The sequence below is a fragment of the Lithobates pipiens genome, unplaced genomic scaffold (genome assembly GCF_037356315.1).
Source record: "Lithobates pipiens isolate NorthernLeopardFrog02 unplaced genomic scaffold, aLitPip1_a1.2 Scaffold_3, whole genome shotgun sequence".
In the NCBI taxonomy this organism is placed as follows: Eukaryota; Metazoa; Chordata; class Amphibia; order Anura; family Ranidae; genus Lithobates; species Lithobates pipiens.
In genome coordinates, this window is record NW_027507790.1 from 254,104,164 (window position 1) to 254,122,942 (window position 18,779).

The 18,779-nt window shown below is 46.1% G+C and overlaps 1 protein-coding gene across 3 annotated transcripts in view; it reads right to left on the bottom strand.

The window, feature by feature from the left end:
- Window positions 1-18,779, bottom strand: part of PIAS2 (protein inhibitor of activated STAT 2) — a 92,693-nt gene continuing 73,914 nt past the window's right edge. Inside the window, exons 11-14 of one of the 3 annotated variants that reach the window (XM_077463054.1) lie at window positions 13,484-13,655; window positions 12,415-12,554; window positions 9,150-9,187; window positions 1-396 (exon numbers count right to left, since the gene is read on the bottom strand). In XM_077463054.1, coding sequence (XP_077319180.1) covers window positions 331-396; window positions 9,150-9,187; window positions 12,415-12,554; window positions 13,484-13,655 — 416 coding nt within the window. In that variant the 3' untranslated portion in view covers window positions 1-330. Of the gene's footprint in view, window positions 426-9,149; window positions 9,188-12,414; window positions 12,555-13,483; window positions 13,656-18,779 lie in introns of all 3 variants that reach the window. The other 2 variants (XM_077463053.1, XM_077463052.1) reach the window with 2 other exon arrangements.

Sequence of the window (18,779 nt, forward strand, 5' to 3'; positions counted from 1 at the left end):
TTTTGGAAGGAATATTTTATAAAAATACTTATTTACACTGAATTTCTATTTAGTGCAAGATATTTACATAATCTAACAATGTGCAACTCGCAGATCACAAAACCAATGGTGGCGGAATCCACCAAAATCTAATTCTATCCGAACTGCGCTGGCTCCAAACAGCAAATAATAATAATAATAATAGATCACTCTTCTCAAGTCTTTCTGTACACAAAACCAATAAATAAGTGTTTATTTTTTTGGAGGCATTGAGATGGGCTTGGGTCTGTTCAGAGCTGCTTCGGCCCCTGTATGATGTTCCTCTCACCTGACTCGTCGCTGCTGTGCTCTTCAAGGGGGCTGTTCGAGGTTTTGGCTTTGCCATGAGTGGACCTGGCTTGGAGAGCTGACTTGAGACTATCCAAAAACATAGGGTGATAGTACTGCTTGAAATAAATGGTACTTATAAGAACATTGTCATAGTGATAATATTACACTCCACCTACCATCACAGCTATATACTACAGCTCAAAGAAGGCAGCAGTATGGCGTAACAATTAAAAAAAGGTAAAAGCAATATAACAGCCATCTAGGCAGGGGCAGCCCATATTCTCTCTCTCTCTCTCTCTCTCTCGTTTACTTTAAAAAAAAAGCTTGCTGCACGAGGGCTTTCACTTTTAAATGGCTAGCAATAGAGTTTTCCTTAAGAGCCCTTTCACACTGTTAGAAATAGCGCCTGCAATCCGCCCTCAAACTGCTGCACCATTCATTCCCGGAGGGCTTTCACACCTGAGCGGTGCGCTGGCAGGGCGTCAAGAAAATTCCTGCCAGCAGCTTCTTTGGAGCGGTGAAGGAGTGGTGCGTTTACCGCTCCTCCACCGCTGCTCCCCATTGAAATTAATGGGGCAGCGCTGCATTACCGCTGGCAAAATGGCGCTATCGTGGCGTCTTGCGGGCGGTTTTAACCCTTTCTCGGCCGCTAGCGGGGGTAAAAGCGCCCCGCTAGTGGCTGAAATGCACCGCAAATCCGACGGTAAAACGCCGTTAAAAATAGCAGCGTTTTACCGCCAACGCTATAGGCTCTGCGGTGTGAAAGGGGTCTTACGGTCAGTCAGAAATTATATATATATATACATATATATATATATATATATACATATACACACACATACATACACACACACACACACACGCATACATACACATAGTATCTCACAAAAGTGAGTACACCCCTCACATTTTTGTAAATATTTTATCTTTTCATGTGACAACACTGAAGAAATGACACTTTGCTACAATGTAAAGTAGTGAGTGTACAGCTTGTATAACAGTGTAAATTTGCTGTCCACTCAAAATAATTAAATACACAGCCATTAATGTCTAAACCGCTGGCAGCAAAAGTCAGTACCCCCTTAAGTGACCAAAGTATCAATATTGTGTGTGGCCACCATTATTTTCCAGCACTGCCTTAATCCTATTGGCCATGGACTTCACCAGAGCTTCACAGGTTGCCACTGAGTATGTCACAGTACATGTTGGCATTCATGGTTCCCTCAATGAACTGTAGCTCCCCAGTGCCGGCAGCACTCATGCAGCCCCAGATCACGACACTCCGACCACCATGCTTGATTGTAGGAAAGACACACTTGTCTTTGTCCTCCTCACCTGGTTGGCACCACACACGCTTCACACCATCTGAACCAAATCCGTTTATCTTGGTCTCATCAGACCACAGGACATGGTTCCAGTAATCCATGTCCTTAGTCAGCTTGTCTTCAGCAAACGGTTTGCAGGCTGTCTTTGCATCATCTTTAGAAGAGGCTTCCTTCTGGGATGACATCCATGCAGACCAATTTGATGCAGTGTGCGGAATATGGTCTGAGCACTGACAGGCTGACCCCCACCCCTTCAACCTCTGCAGCAATGCTGGCAGCGCTCATGTCTTTCCCAAAGACTCTGGATATGACGCTGAGCACGTGCACTCAACTTCTTTGGTCGACCATGGTGAGGCCTGTTCTGAGTGGAACCTGTCCTGTTAAACCGATGTATGCTCTTGGCCACCATGCTGCAGCTCAGTTTCAGTTCTTTTTTTTCAGATCCTCCGAAAGTTCTTTGCAATGAGGTATCAGGTATCAACTTCCATTGACCAGTATGAGAGTGAGAGTGATAACACCAAAATTAAACACACCTGCTCCCCATACACACCTGAGACCTTGTAACACTAACAAGTCACATAACACCAGGGAGGGAAAATGGCAAATGGGGCCCAATTTGGACATTTTTCACTTAGGGGTGTACTCACTTTTGTTGCCAGCGGTTTAGACATTAATGGCTGTGTGTTGAGTTATTTTGAGGTAACAGCAGTTTTTATTTTTAAAGATATTTTAAATGAAGTTTTATAAACCAGCATACAAAAAAACAAAACTAAATAACTTTGGGTATTCATAGTAGTGTATCTGCAGTAATATACTTAATAATCACAAGAGAAATGTATATTGAAATCTGTTGAATGTTTAACAGCAAGGTTATGGGAAATGACCAACATGCAATTCTCCATTCATGAGGCAGCCAGGGGGGTTAACATGGTGAGGTGCACTGCACGATCAGGAACAGTACATCTATCCTGGAGTAAGAGTTAGGCTTCATGCACACGAGACACAGATGCAAACTCTGCTGGACACATGTTTTTAAAAGCTGAAACCGGTGTTTATAAATGCCCGTTTTGCCGAAATTTTTACCATGATTTAGCAGCGTTTTACCGCGTTTGCGTCTAGAAGCATTTAGTTAAGCCAACATCATAGACCAGTGATGGCGAACCTTGGCACCCCAGATGTTTTGGAACTACATTTCCCATGATGCTCGGGCACTCTGCAGTGTACTGGAGCATCATGGGAAATGTAGTTCCAAAACATCTGGGGTGCCAAGGTTCGCCATCAATGTCATAGACCCTCCCCAGCTCTAAACAGTATTATTAACTATTTCAGCAATTTTGTGAGACCAGAGTGAGTAGGAGCAGTGTATTTGTATTTAGCGTGTCACTTGCCACGTCACCTGCCACAAGTTGTGGATTGTCCACTTGCCACGTGACTTGCCACGTGACTTGCCACATCACCTGCCACGTGACTTGCCACATCACCTGCCACAAGTTGTGGATTGTCCACTTGCCACAAGTCCACTTCCCACGTCACTTGCCACCTGCCATGTCACTTAACACAAGTTGTGGATTGTCCACTTGCCACGTCACTTGCCACGTCAACAAGTTGTGGATTGTCCACTTGCCACGTCACTTGCCACGTCAACAAGTTGTGGATTGTCCACTTGCCACGTCACTTGCCACAAGTTGTGGATTGTCCACTTGCCACAAGTTGTGGATTGTCCACTTGCCACGTCACCTGCCACGTCACTTGCCAAAAGTTGTGGATTGTCCACTTGCCAAAAGTTGTGGATTGTCCACTTGCCAAAAGTTGTGGATTGTCCACTTGCCAAAAGTTGTGGATTGTCCACCTGCCAGGTCACTTGCCACGTCACCTGCCAGGTCACTTGCCACGTCACCTGCCAGGTCACTTGCCACGTCACCTGCCAGGTCACTTGCCACGTCACTTGCCACGTCACCTGCCACGTCATTTGCCATGTCACCTGCCACGTCACTTGCCACGTCACCTGCCATGTCAACAAGTTGTGGATTGTCCACTTGCCACGTCACTTGCCACAAGTTGTGGATTGTCCACTTGCCACAAGTTGTGGATTGTCCACTTGCCACAAGTTGTGGATTGTCCACTTGCCACAAGTTGTGGATTGTCCACTTGCCACAAGTTGTGGATTGTCCACTTGCCACAAGTTGTGGATTGTCCACCTGCCAGGTCACTTGCCACGTCACCTGCCAGGTCACTTGCCACGTCACTTGCCACGTCACCTGCCAGGTCACTTGCCACGTCACCTGCCAGGTCACTTGCCACGTCACCTGCCACGTCACTTGCCACGTCAACAAGTTGTGGATTGTCCACTTGCCACGTCACTTGCCACAAGTTGTGGATTGTCCACTTGCCACAAGTTGTGGATTGTCCACTTGCCACAAGTTGTGGATTGTCCACTTGCCACAAGTTGTGGATTGTCCACTTGCCACAAGTTGTGGATTGTCCACTTGCCACAAGTTGTGGATTGTCCACTTGCCACAAGTTGTGGATTGTCCACTTGTCATGTCACATGCCACAAGTTGTGGATTGTCCACTTGCCACGTCACCTGCCAGGTCACTTGCCACGTCACCTGCCAGGTCACCTGCCATGTCAACAAGTTGTGGATTGTCCACTTGCCACGTCACCTGCCACAAGTTGTGGATTGTCCACTTGCCACAAGTTGTGGATTGTCCACTTGCCACAAGTTGTGGATTGTCCACTTGCCACAAGTTGTGGATTGTCCACTTGCCATGTCACATGCCACAAGTTGTGGATTGTCCACTTGCCACGTCACCTGCCAGGTCACTTGCCAGGTCACCTGCCAGGTCACTTGCCACGTCACCTGCCATGTCAACAAGTTGTGGATTGTCCACTTGCCACGTCACCTGCCACGTCACTTGCCACAAGTTGTGGATTGTCCACTTGCCACAAGTTGTGGATTGTCCACTTGTCATGTCACATGCCACAAGTTGTGGATTGTCCACTTGCCACGTCACCTGCCAGGTGACTTGCCACAAGTTGTGGATCGTCCACTTGCCACTTCACCTGCCACGTCACTTGCCCCAAGTTGTGGATTGTCCACTTGCCACAAGTTGTGGATTGTCCACTTGCCACGTCACATGCCACGTCACCTGCCACAAGTTGTGGATTGTCCACTTGCCACAAGTTGTGGATTGTCCACTTGCCACAAGTTGTGGATTGTCCACTTGCCATGTCACCTGCCATAAGTTGTGGATTGTCCACTTGCCACGTCACCTGCCAGGTTACTTGCCACGTCACCTGCCACAAGTTGTGGATTGTCCACTTGCCACGTCACTTGCCACAAGTTGTGGATTGTCCACTTGCCACCTGCCATGTCACTTGCCACAAGTTGTGGATTGTCCACTTGCAATTGCTTAAAATATTTTTCTAATGGTTTTTCATCATTTGCAATCATTTTTGAGATTTTTAATGTAAAAAAAAAAATAGGTCACCTTTAAAGCGCTTATAAACCAAAACGCGGTAGCGGCGTTTTACCGCGTTTTGCGTCTGAAACATGGAAACTTTTGCGTCTGAACCCATTTTTTTGCTTCTGGAAAAACGAGGTTAAACGCAACTGCATAAAAACAGCAAAAAATGAGTGTGTACATGGACACATAGGATAACATTGAATGAGTTCAGGGGCAGTTGAAAAAAGTGTCCAACTGCCTCTGAACACGCGTTTAACAGCGTCTGGTGTGCATGAGGCCTTAGAGGTCTAACCAGCCATTTGCCCTATTTTTGTGAAAGGTTTTGGTTCTTTTGCAAACCTCAAACATGAGTTAGTATAGAGGTAAAGAATCATTAATCAATTTTAACCAGAGTGATTTTAGGAGGTATCTGTGATTCTTTCCAGGACAATAAAATGTCTTTCTTCGTATAGAAGTGTAGGATGCGAAGAAGTCTCTTACAATGGGATGAAATGTGGAGAGCACCAAAAATGCATAGGAGGCAGTTTTTGGGGTGAAGAATGTTTGGGAGGCCTACTGCCGATATGAAAAGCCCCATCTCCACCCAGAAGTCTTGGACAGGTCCAAAAACAGTGTAAATTGTCTGCCACTGCCACTTGACCACGAGAATTATGAAGAAGTCTAATCTGGGAAGGCTGGCTACAGTAAGATACCACTCCTGTAACATGAGGGGGAGGGGCAACAGTCATCCTGAGGAGCATATACCACATTTAAAGGCAAGGTGTGCAAACCCGTCACCTGCCTATAGAGGCAAAATGTAATGGAGTTGTAATTAGAGAGCATAAGGGGTGCTTGTTGGGAGCACTGGCCACCTTCAATCAGTCAGCCCTGCATCTTGGTAAAACTCCATAACGACTGTTTAACCACGCCATGGCTTCTTTAGGGTTGGTGTAGAAGTGAGCATTGCCATCATAGATAACACGCAGTTTAGCAGGGAAAAGCATAGCGTATGAAAGACCCTTGGTGCGTGTTTTCATTGGACGTCAGCTGAGAAGTCAGGATAGACCGAGATGGTATTGCTGTTGTACTTTAGAGGACCTTTGTCTCTAGCAAGGTGTAGAATGGCAAATTTATCCTGGAAGTTAAGGATCCATGCAACGGAGATTGTTCCTGTGCGAACGTTTTTCCAAATCATCAATTTTAGTGCAGAGAGCCACCATTTCACCTGTGTGATCTCTCACAGTGGCAGATAAGGGGCGCACAACATCCTCCAGGGAGCTTATACATTCTTCAGTAGACCCTGTTCTATCTCTCAAGTTTTGCACACCATGTTTTAATAGGGATAAGTTCATGCTGATAGATGCTATCTGGGTAGAAAAGGGAGGCCTTGTAGTCCTGTATAGCCAGCATAATAGTGACCAGTGTAGGCACAGAGGGGGGATATAGGGCCTGGCAGTCCTCATTATCTATCTAGGGGGGAGTCCTGGGGCTGCAGGGAGTCTGGCTGGGTATCAAATAGAGCAGGGGTGGATTCACTCACCATAGCTGTAGGCTGTTTGAAAGAGGAGGAGGAGGATGGCTGCAGCGTGTCACGTGGCTCTGCGCCATCTGAAATGGGCAAGCTGGCGTGGGTGGCCTGCATTTCACCTTAGATGCCAGCCAGAAGTGTGCCCACAACTGTGGGGAAGAGTTTGGTTTCGGTCTGGAGGAGAAGGGTCCCAGGATCACTGCAGGATATCATTCGTGAGCCAGAGCGATGTCTCTACACGTCCGCTCGCTCCACCAGGAGGGACAGCAAATTGACACTGTTACACAAGCTATACACTCCCTACTTTACATTGTAGCAAAGTAATTTCTTCAGTGTTGTCACAGGAAAAGTTATAACATATTTACAAAAATGTGAGGTGTGTACTCACTTTTGTGAGAGAGATATATATATATATACATACACACACACACACACACACACACGCATACACACACACACACACACAGTATTTAACAGTGTATAGGTGTATAACGCACACTTTTTTCCCCTTAAAAATCAGGGGGAAATCGTGGGTGTGTGTCATATGCCGATCCCCACTGTGAGGGCAAGAGAAGTGCCGCCGACATTGACCGAGGTGAGCCGAGTGTACTGTGTACTTGGCTCCACTCACAGTCCCGCCTCCTAGCCTTTACGTCGGAGGCGTGACTGTGAGCCGGAGCCGAGTACACAGTACACTCGGCTCGGTCTATGTCGGCGGTGCTCCTCTTACCCTCAGAGGCAGCGGGGACGAGCTGAGAGGAGCCAAATATCTCGGCGGCAGCACTAAATTTAAAAACCAAACATGTTGCAATTTTGGGCAAGGCTGCATTGATGGGCATCTAAAATGTACGTTTTTTTTCCTTAAACTTCCCTTCTAAACTTGTGGTGCAATAAATACGGTATAAAATATATATATATATTATACATCTCCCAACTAAACAAGTCAAATGGAGCATACGGGTTATTCAGAAACCTGCAGATCAAAACCATCAGTATGTCCAGCGTTACACGCCACTGAAGTTGTACCACATCCTAGGCTTCAGTCACTTGACCTTTGCCATTAAATAACTTTTATTTAATGGACTCTACTGAACGAATATGACTTAATTTGAGCACCCAAATAATTAAACTCCTGGGACTTTTTAGTAGACCGACCCAGAGACTGAGCAACCAGAGCGTGCACGCACACGCACACGCACACGCACACACACACACACACACTACAAAACTCGTCACAACATTATGAGGTGGACTCTCAAAACGACTAAGATGTGGATAGCTTTGCATGGCTGGACTTTTCTTTTGCAGGCTATGAAATGTGTTTTCTTCCTCCACATACTGTAAAGCACAACAAACGCAGGCAAGTCTTGGATGTTTGGCTAGAGTAGGTTCAGGAAAATTATACCCCTGGCAACTACTGTTTATGTTAACCACTTTCCGCCGACCTGGCGCATACATGTGGCCTCTTGGCTGGTTGGCTTTAATGTCGAGCGGCTGCATATAGGTGTGACCCTAGGTAAACACTGTACTTTGTTGGGAGCACACAGGACGCGTGCTCTCAGCACAGTAATTAATGGGTACCGGAAAGCTCCATCTAATGCCGCGTACACACGAGCGGACTGTATGGCGTACTTAGTCCGTCATGCAATCCGACGGACAGTCCGTCATACTTTCGACTGAACGGACTTGACCACACACGGATGCACAAACAGTCCGTCGAAAGCTTGCGCGATGACGTGTACAGCACGTACGACGGGACTAGAAATAGAAAGTCGAATACACAGCAATGCAACCTTCCGCCGTGTAAATACTTTCTGGGCATGCGCCATTCTTAGTCCGTCGAACTAGCCTACTGACGAGCGGATTGTCCGCTGAAACCAAAGTACGACGGACAGAATTTCGAAAAATCCGAAATACTTAGTACGCCAGACTGCACGCTGAAAAAGTCCGCTGAAGCCCACACACGAGCGGACTGTCCGCTGAAATGTGTTTCGACGGACTAAGTACGCCATACAGTCCACCCGTGTGTACGCGGCATAAGTTTTACCTATGGGTAGTGTAAATATCTCCCAAACCTGCACCCTTTAGAAGATATTTACTGTACACGCAGCCAGTGACATCACTGGGGCATGCGCTCTGAAGGAACAGCCCCTCATGCCGTGACCTGTGGCTCTCGCACGCATGAGTGATGTCATTGCGGGTTTGGCCAGCACAGAGGGAGTCCACAAACATGTAAGGAAGACCGGGTGAAGATGGACGCCATCTCCAGCAATGACATTGCATCGCTGGAAGGCTTCGTTTTGAGGCAAGTTTCATATGATGTGCTAGTATGCACTGCATACTAGCACATTACGACTTTGCCTCGTAGGTAAAAAAAAAAAAGTGCAGCAGTTTACAGCCGCTTTAAAAAGGGCTGGGAGACGGCAGGAAGGGGTTATAGTAATAATGAGCAAATACATTTGTATGGCAAGTTTGTAATCTGTCCCATCACATCTACTCTCAGAGAAAGAACACATGTCCGAGCAAATATTGGAACTTACCTGAGAAGGAACTGGAGCTAAAGGGAGAAAGTCCAGATCTGGAGAAAGATGGACAAAGAGTAATTCTTAACTTTTTATACCCATGTCACTTTTTGTTTGTCCAAATATTAAAAACATAATTAAATAGAGCACATTGGACTAGAAATCAGCAGGAGTAAGACTGGGTACACACGAGCTGAAAACAGTTGGTTTGTTAGGTACAGCTACACCCAACATAAACCGGGCTCACAACTATTGAGATTTTTTTTGGGGGGGGGGGGGCAGAAGCAGCCCCCTTGTCAGAATACACCAGCTAAGTGCGGGGAGATCGCCGCACTAAAGTTGGCTGGACTGAACGAAAAAAAACAAACAAAAAAAAACAAACGTACAGATAGCCGTACGAACACATAAAATAGTGTGTACTCCACAAGACTGGGAGAGGGTAGAGCCACACTGGGAGCCAAGAAGGTGCACTGTATGTATGCAAAATGTGTTAACAAGAACATGATAGAACTAACAGAAATGAGCTCAGCCTTGGACTGTTCTTTCACTGTCCAATCAGCAGGCTAGGGATGGGGTGGCGGACACCACCAAGCCTTTTCTACAGTCTAGAACTCCATTTCTTCTACAGTCTATAACTAAGAGTGCAAGTGGCTTTGTGACAGGACTATATAAATCCTAACACTGGTTGATCAGGAATCTAAATCCTTGGCAGATAATAGAAATGATGTCGTCTGTGCATTTACCTTTTCAGTTTTAATTAGTATATAAAATGGGAAATCTTTCCAGCTGCTGTAGAATACCTCTTTACTTCACATATAAAGTTTAGGAATGACTTGAGGCATACCTGTCAAACTTGTACAAAAATAGTTCAAGTAAAAATGCCACAAAATGAAATATTTTCTCAGTAAATGTCTTCTTGTACTGCAGACGACAATCATCCAGCTTCAAGTTGATGATTAGCCCTTCTACCTCTTCCATAATCCGTCTCGACATCAGCACTTGTGCTGACAAGAACGTTCTAACAGGAAGAGCAAGCCGAGTTATGACTCATCAGACTGCTGCTGCTGCTCTTCCTTCCTTGCCTAATAATGAGCTAGGAGCCAAGCCAAGGTGTATTGCACAAACAGACAATGGAGGTTATTTACGAAAGGCAAATACACTTTGCACTGCAAGTGCATTTGGAAGTAAAGTCGCTGTAAATCCGAGGGGGACATGCAAGGAAAATGAAAAACATCTTTTTACCTTGCACATGGCTGGATGATAAAATCAGCAGAGCTTCCCCTCATTTCAGATCTACCCCTCAGATTTATAGCGACTGCACTTGTAGTGCAAAGTGGTTTTGCCTTTTGTAAATAACCAAAATGTCATCAAGGTTACAGGCAAGCAAGCATAAATGAAATGTTTGAAAATTAACACGTGATGCTACCCTCCTTTTGGCGATTCATTATGCCTTTGTCAGTAACAGCAAAGTCACTTTCTTCAACCAACCTTCCAGGAGTGTCAGAAGCCCTCTGTACCCAGTATCCTGCACTGCAGTGCGCTCCCCACCCCCCTTAGTCCTGCCATCACCATGGTACCTGGCTGATGCCTGTGAAGACTTCAGTGCCCACGGCTGTGCGTGCCCGTGTGTCATCAGTGACAGCTGTGAATTGCAAAGGTAAAGAAAAAACAAAAAACACAACTTTACCTGTACATTGCTATCACACACAAAGCATGTGAAGGCTCCACAAGAAGGAAGGCACTCTAGTGAAATCAGGGCTGGGGGGGGGGGGGGGGTTACAGAAAGCCTCCGAGACCCCATAAAGTCTGACGTTATATAAAGCTAGAGAGACATTACTAGCAAAAAAATAAAAAATAGCAGTACTTCGGCCTGGCCACACTAGGGTCACCGGTTTAAATCCCAACCACGGCACTACCTGCACAGAGTTTGCGTGATCTCTCTGTATGGGTTTCCTCCCACACATCAAAGACATGCCGATAGGCTAGTTGGATCCTGTCTGAATTGTAAGCTCCTGGGCAGGGACTGGTGCAAGTATACAACTTCTATGTAAAGTGCTACGTAAATTGACAGCGCTATACAAGTACCTGTAATAAAACAATAAATAAAATAAAAAAAGGCCCTACCAGTGAGTTGCTATGAGAACAGCATCAGTGTTCATGTCAAACATTTTATTTATGCGAGCGGCATGAAAGGGGTTTGATGACTGCTGCACAGAACATTCTAGGGGACAGTATGGTGGGACAAATAATGAAGCATTTAGGAAACCTTGCTACCCCGCAGAAGTGAAGCGGGTCACAAGGCAGTCCCCCTGGCACATGCCAATTCAGAAGCAAATGATACACCAGTATAGCACTCGCTCTCTGAATATGTGAAGTGCCTTTATGTCTAGCCTATCGCCATACTAAGGATAATGCATACCAGGCCAGTCCATCGTGGGAAAATGAATCTCCTTATACTAGCCTGCATAGAAAGAGGAGTAGGCCCCCAAAGCCTCATTCCATCCATAAAGACGGAGAGGCTAAGGGGCAGAAAACAGACAAGGATCCACCACCCTTGAAAGAAGGAGAGGGCGAGGGCTGCATAAAAGATATGATCTTCCTGCACCATGGCTCCTAGCAATGAAACAACTGATCAAAAAAGGATTTACATGCGCAGTTTGTGCGGGGATGCATTTTCTGTACTGGTGGAAAGAGCCTCTGTGTTTAGCCGTTTGCCTGGCGTTCAACCTTAAATATTGAAGTGTTACTAAACCCACAATAAAATCAATCTGTATATGTAGTAAAGCATGTTTGTTATACTCACTGCAGAACCTAAGGGGAGAATCCTCCGCATTGTGTAAAAAAAGGCTGTTTGATCCAGTCTTCTCTGATCCTCCCTTTCTTTCACTGTTCCCAATCCATCTGCTGTTAGAACAGAGCCTTGGAGGCACTCTGCACACACTCAGTTTGGTGTGTATTGCTAGAGAGTTTTTTTTTTTTGGGAGGGTGCATGTGATCAGCACAGAGCAAAATCAGCACTGTCCAGACAGAGTGTCAGGGGTCATGCAGTCTCATAGGGCAGACTGAGGAGAATGAAAACTCCTCCTACAAGCATTAACCAGACACTGATAGAAGTCACAAGACTGGTATATACTGCCGTTGAGAATAGGTATTTAGCAGTTTATATTTACTAAAATAATTGCATTTCCATGTTCTGTGAGCCGTGGGAGACCAGATATAGTGAATGCAGGGTCCGGGGTTTAGTAACACTAAGTTCTGGAAGTTCATAGGCCATATCACATACCTGAGAGGTCTGCTGGGAGTCCACTGATGGCAGGGTGGCCGAAGGGATCTGAATACTCCACCATTGAGGAATGCAGAGAGTCTGTCTCCAGGCCACCAACTTTGCCCATTCTTATAGTTGATGGATGATATGCCAACACCCTTTAATATTAAAAAAAAAAAACACACACTACATTTACAATCTTTTACAAGAAGCAGCTGTTTGTACACAAGTTAACCAATTTTTTTTTAAGAAGTCACGTGACTGACCTCTGACAAAACCATACAAAACTGAAAAAAAAATCTAATAAAAAAAAAAAAAAAAAAAAAAAAAAACAATCTAAACGTGTTAAAAAAAAAAAAAAAAAAATAGACACCCCACCTTGTGTACTTTTTGTTTAGCATAAGATGTAGGGCATAAGGCGACTGAAAGTACAATTGATAACAACAAATGTTGAGTGATGAAAAAGGCAACATAAGCTGCCAGTACATCGCCTATTGTGAAATCCATACCCAAAGCCAAGGTATGCCAGTAATACCAGTCTCTACACTCTGCTTAAAGATTGAAGCTCAAGCATACTGCCTCCCTAGTATCCCACAATGCAATATGGGCACCCACATTATATTAGGACATAGAGGCCATGCCTACGGGCCAATCTAAAGCACAACATTTATTTGCATACTTATGAATATGGGTTGCACAATTTTGAAGCGTTAGAGCTATGAACTGGCAACCATCCAGGGATATATGGCTGTATTAAAAGTATATACACATTGGTCAGGCTTCATATACACATCTAACTATTAAGAGGTTACAGAAAGCTAATGGGGCAGAAAAGTAGGTCAGTGGTTAGCACTGTTGCAGTATTTGAAAACATTTTAAAGCCCAGTATGCGTCCGCTTGTCCCCTGTATGGGATTTCCCCCACAGTCCAAGAACAAACTGGTAATTTAAATGGTTTTCACTCAAACACGCTGTACTAGGATTCTATGCATTGTGGCACATTGTGCTACAAGAAATTCTGAGATAGATATGAAATTGAAGGTTCTCTATAAAACGTTGCAGAACATTATTGCAATAAATATGCGCACCCTTTTGTTTGAGGCACGGGCGTCTCCGGCATGTAAAGACATTTCTTTTTGACTGGTTCTTCCTCGTCTTCTGAGGAGCTCTCAATGGTCAGGTCTATGACCTCCGCCTTGTTCTTACTTTTTGTCTCGGTGGGCTCTATTATTGTGTACATCTTATTGAGAAGGCCAGACCCTGCGAGAAAAGAGAGCGGCTTGTGAAGCGTGAACTTACTTTAGAATCTCAATCCATATCTACTAGTAAATTGTGAAATCAACTGGACTTGATTTTTTTAAACCTCATTTTAAAATTTACCAAAAATGGTAGATCAAAAAATCTTGACAGAATAAATATATTTTTGCAGGCACATTTACAACAGTATTTAACCACTTAAGGACCGCCTCACGCCGATGTACGTCGGCAGAATGGCACGGCTGGGCACAAGCACATACCTGTATGTTGCTCTTTAAGTGCCCAGCCGTGGGTCGGGTCCCGGTCCTGAGCTCCGTGACCGTGGCCGCAGGACCAGCGGACCCGATCGCCGCTGGTGTCCCGCGATTGGGTCACAGAGCTGAAAAACGGGGAGAGGTCTGTGTAAACAAACCTCTCCCCGTGCTTCCTACTGTGGCCGTCACCGATCGTCTGTTCCCTGATATAGGGAAAGACGATCAGTGACGTCACATGCCAGGCCACGCCCTCTACAAAAAAAAAAAAAAAACATAGCATCATACATAGCACCTACACCTACCTAGTGTCATTTACACAGGAATCAGTGCATTTAAATAGCATTGATTGCTGTATAAATGACAATGGTCCCAAAAATGTCCGATGTGTCCGCCATAATGTCGCAGTCACAATAAAATCGCTGATCGCCGCCATTACTAGTAAAAAATATTAATAAAAATGCTATAAAACTATCCCCTATTTTGTAAACGCTCTAATTTTGTGCAAACTAATCAATAATCGCTAATTGCGATTTTTTTTACCAAAAATATGTAGAAGAATACGTATCGGCCTAAACTGAGGAAAAAACATTTTTTTATATTTTTTGGGGGGATATTTATTATAGCAAAAAGTAAAAAATATTGCGTTTTTTTCAAAATTGTCGCTCTATTTTTGTTTATAGCGCAAAAAATAAAAGCCGCAGAGGTGGTCAAATACCACCAAAAGAAAGCTCTATTTATGGGAAAAAAGGATGCCAATTTTGTTTGGGAGCCACGTTGCATGACCGCGCAATTGTCAGTTAAAGTGACGCAGTGCCGAATCGCAAAAAAGGGACTTGGTCCTTTGGCTGCAAATTGGTCCGGGGCTTAAGGGGTTAAGAAGTAGTAAACATCTTTCCTGGCCTAATAAGTGACCAAAAGCAGCAAAACCTCCTAAAGCTGGCCATACACAAATAGTACAAGAATAAGAATTCTTATCAGTACATTTTATGACCAAGCATGACGTTCAAAAATTACCACAGAACAAACAACTGTTTGTAAAGTATTTCTAAAAACAGGATTTTTTGTACTCACCATAAAATCCTTTTCTCTGTAATTCACCAACCGACACAGCTCCTCTCTTAGCCATTGGGTTGTTACGCCCACCTTTAGGAGAATACTAGGCATTACATGTTATGTAAAACACAGAACTTTCCAGTGCCGCCCAGGGGGCGGTCCCTTAGGTAACAACCCTCCAGCCTGCCATGCAGTCATCAGTATGTCAACAAGCAGTATAAACGTAAAGAGAAAAAATTAGGGGCGGGTGCTGTGTCGGTCGGTGAATTTCAGAGAAAAGGATTTTACGGTGAGTACAAAAAATCCTATTTTCTCTTATATTCACCGACTGACACAGCTCCTCTCTTAGCCATTGGGATGTCCCCGAGCAGTGCCAAACAAGGGGTGGGAAAACAGCATAAAAAATTTCATCCACCGTGGCAAGTGGGAACTAGTGTAACTTTACCCACAAAAAAACATCAGTGCGTGGAGAGATCCACCACAAAACCAGGGTACCCTCAACAGGAGTGACTACCCACAACCGCACCAAAAACTGCGGAATGTAATGCAACAGTGCATTAGCTTAACAGTACTGCGTTTTTACCCAAAAACCAGGAAAAATGAAAATATTGTATACCCAATTGCAACTATATGGCCGCCTGCAAAACTTTGCGGCCAAAACAGGCATCAGCCGATGCACTGACGTCTACCTTGTAAAAATTGGTAAACGCGTGGACAGACGACCAGGTCACCGCTTTACACACTTGAGCGTCAGATGCTTGGTGTCGGAAGGCCCAAGACGTTACGACTGCGTAAGCTGCGTAGGCTTGTATTACAATCTGTCTGATCCACCTGGAAATGGTGGCCGACGAGACAGCCATGCCTTTCTTTGGACCAGCCACCAAAACAAAAAGTGAGTCTAACTTCCGAAAGGGAGCCGTGGCAGACAAGTACACCTTCAGAGCCTGAACCACATCCAGAGCGTGAAGGGCCACCTCCTTATGATGTGTCGGCTTAGGACAGAGATGGTAACACAATGTCCTCATTGATGTGAAACGCAGAGACCACCTTCAACAGAAAAGCCGGTTGCAGACGCAACACCACCTTATCCTTGTGGATAACCAAATAGGGCGACTTGCAGGACAAGGCCGCCAGTTCCGAAACCCTCCTGGCCGATGTAATAGCCACTAGAAAGACCACTTTCTGGGAAAGAGTCAACAGAGGGATCTCTCCGATATTTTCAAATGGCAGTTTTTGCAGTGCCAATACCCCCGTGGGTTCTGAAACTGCTGTTAACGGTGGAAGCATCGGAGGGACTACATGTCGCACCCCTTGAACAAAGGTACTCACCAGTGAGTGAGACGCCAGGGGTCGTTGGGAAAAAAAAAAAAGACAGACAAGGCTGATATTTGTCCTTTAATGGTGCTTAACACCAACTTCTGGTCTACTCCTTGCTGAAGAAACAACAGGATCCTGGATATAGAAAAGGAGCGTGGATGCCATCCTTTCTCCTCACACATGGAGATGTAAGCCTTCCAGGTACGATGAAAAATCTTCCTAGAAGACGATTTCCGTGCTCTCAACATAGTCGGGATCAGAGTCCGACAGACCCTGGTTTCTCAACACCTGGCTCTCAATAGCCATCCCGTTAAAGCCAGCGATAGTAAAGCAGGATGGAGAATTGGACCTTGAGACAGAAGGTCCTCTTGTAACGGCAGTCGCCAGGGGGCGTCTGCCACCAGCCACACTAGGTCTGCATACCAAGGATGCTGAGGCCAATCCGTGGCGACCAGAATTACTGGGATCCTCTCGACTTCCACTCTGCGGAGCAAACGTGGAAGCAGCTTTACTGGAGGAAAGACATAGATCAGCCGATACTGACCCCACGGAGCCACCAGCGCGTCTGACGCAGCTGCCTAAAGATCTCTTGTCCTGGACACAAATCTCGGCACCTTCGGATTGAGACGGGAGGCCAGAAGATCCACTTCTGGTGTGCCCCAACGGAGGCACAGCAGCCTGAATATCTTCGGATGCAACGCCCATTCTCCTGGGTCCAGCATCTGGCGACTCAGATAGTCCACCTGCCAGTTGCCCACTCCCGGGATGTAAATGGCCGACAGGGTTGGTACATGTCGCTCTGCCCACCGAAGTATGTTAACGACCTCCCGTGCGGCGGCTGAGCTTCTTGTTCCTCCTTGATTGACATACGACACCGCAGTGGGTTGACTGACTGGATCCTGTTTGGACGCCCTCGCAGTCTCATCGACCATGTGGAGAGGTATAGCCCGATCGCTCTCAGATCGAGCAGATTAATCTGCAATTTGGATTCCTCCGTCGACCAGAGGCCCTGAGCCAACTGAACCATCATCACTCCACCCCAGCCAGATAGGCTGGCATCCGTTGTGATCACTGTCCATTTTAGGAGGTAGGAACGACTTCCCTGACTGAGCACCAGGGACCTCAGCCACCAGATCAGTGAATCTCTGACTAACGGACTCACCTGAATCTGCCGATCCAGGGACAATGGAGATTTGTCCCACTTTGTCAAAATCTCCTTCTGCAGAACTCTGGTGTGGAACTGGGCATACGGTACTGCCTCGAAGGAGGCCACCATGAGTCCCAGGACTCGCATGGAGAAGCGAAGTGACAACCACTTGCAGTTCATCAACAGTTTTACCGCGGCTCTGAGAGTCTGCAGCTTGTCTGAAGGGAGAAAAACTCTTGCTTCCTTGGAGTCCAGCAGTAAGCCAAGGTACTCCAAACGCTACCACGTACTACCACCGACTTCTTTAATTTTAAACAGCCACCCAAATTCTTGCAGGGTCTGCATGGTAATAGCCACATCCTCCTCTAACGCTGAGGTGGAAGATGCTCTCAGGAGGAGATTGTCTAGTTATCCGCGTTCGCGATCTCACGTTGCTGCAGCAACGCCAAAACTGGAGCCAATACCTTGGTAAAGCCTCGGGGGGGGGGGGGGGGGGGGGGGGGCGATGCCAAAGCAAAAGGGAGGGCCACAAACTGAAAGTGGGCTTCCCCGACTGCAAACCACAGGAACTTTTGATGCCGGAGGCATATGGGTATGCACAGGTACGCATCCTGGATGTCTAAGGACTGATGGAGTGCAGCGACTACTGAGCGAACTGATTCCATTCGGAACCTCTGCACTTTCACAAAGTGATTGAGGGCTTTTAGATCCAAGATTGTAGTTCCCAAGAAGGAAGGTGTAAGTCCAAACAGGTTTGAGTAGAACCCCTGGAGACGTTCCGATTCAGGTACAATCACCTCGCGATTCAGCAGGTCTCTTACGGCCCCCAAGAGGGCCTTCCAGCGAGCCGGGGGAACAGGAATGCTGGAGGGGAAGAATCTGGCGGCCAAGAGAGAAACTATCTTGTAGCCTGAGGAAATCAGATCGCAGACCCATTGGTCAGACAGTCGAGAGGACCACCGGGCTGCAAACTCCCGAAGGCGACCCGAGACATGGGCGGGGGCAAACCTTCATGCGGTAGCACTTTTGTTCGCAGGCTTGAAGTTCCAGGGACATTTCTGTACTTCTGTTGTTGTCTTGTCGGGCTGGGGACATTTGGCCGAAGCTCTGGGCGGACGAAAAAGACGTTCAGGGCTTTCTTGGATGCCTGGACAGCAGACCAGCATTTTAACCAAATCAGGTGCCGCAGCACCCCTCTCCCCCTGGATAACAGAGGGAGAGTATCCAGCGCCGCATCACAAACTTACTTAAGGCCTTGCACTAGTTGGTCTGCTAGTTCCACGCAGACAGGAGAAGCCTGTTCTCCCAATTTGCAGTGCAACAACTTCACCCACTCAGTTAGTGTCTGCAACACAA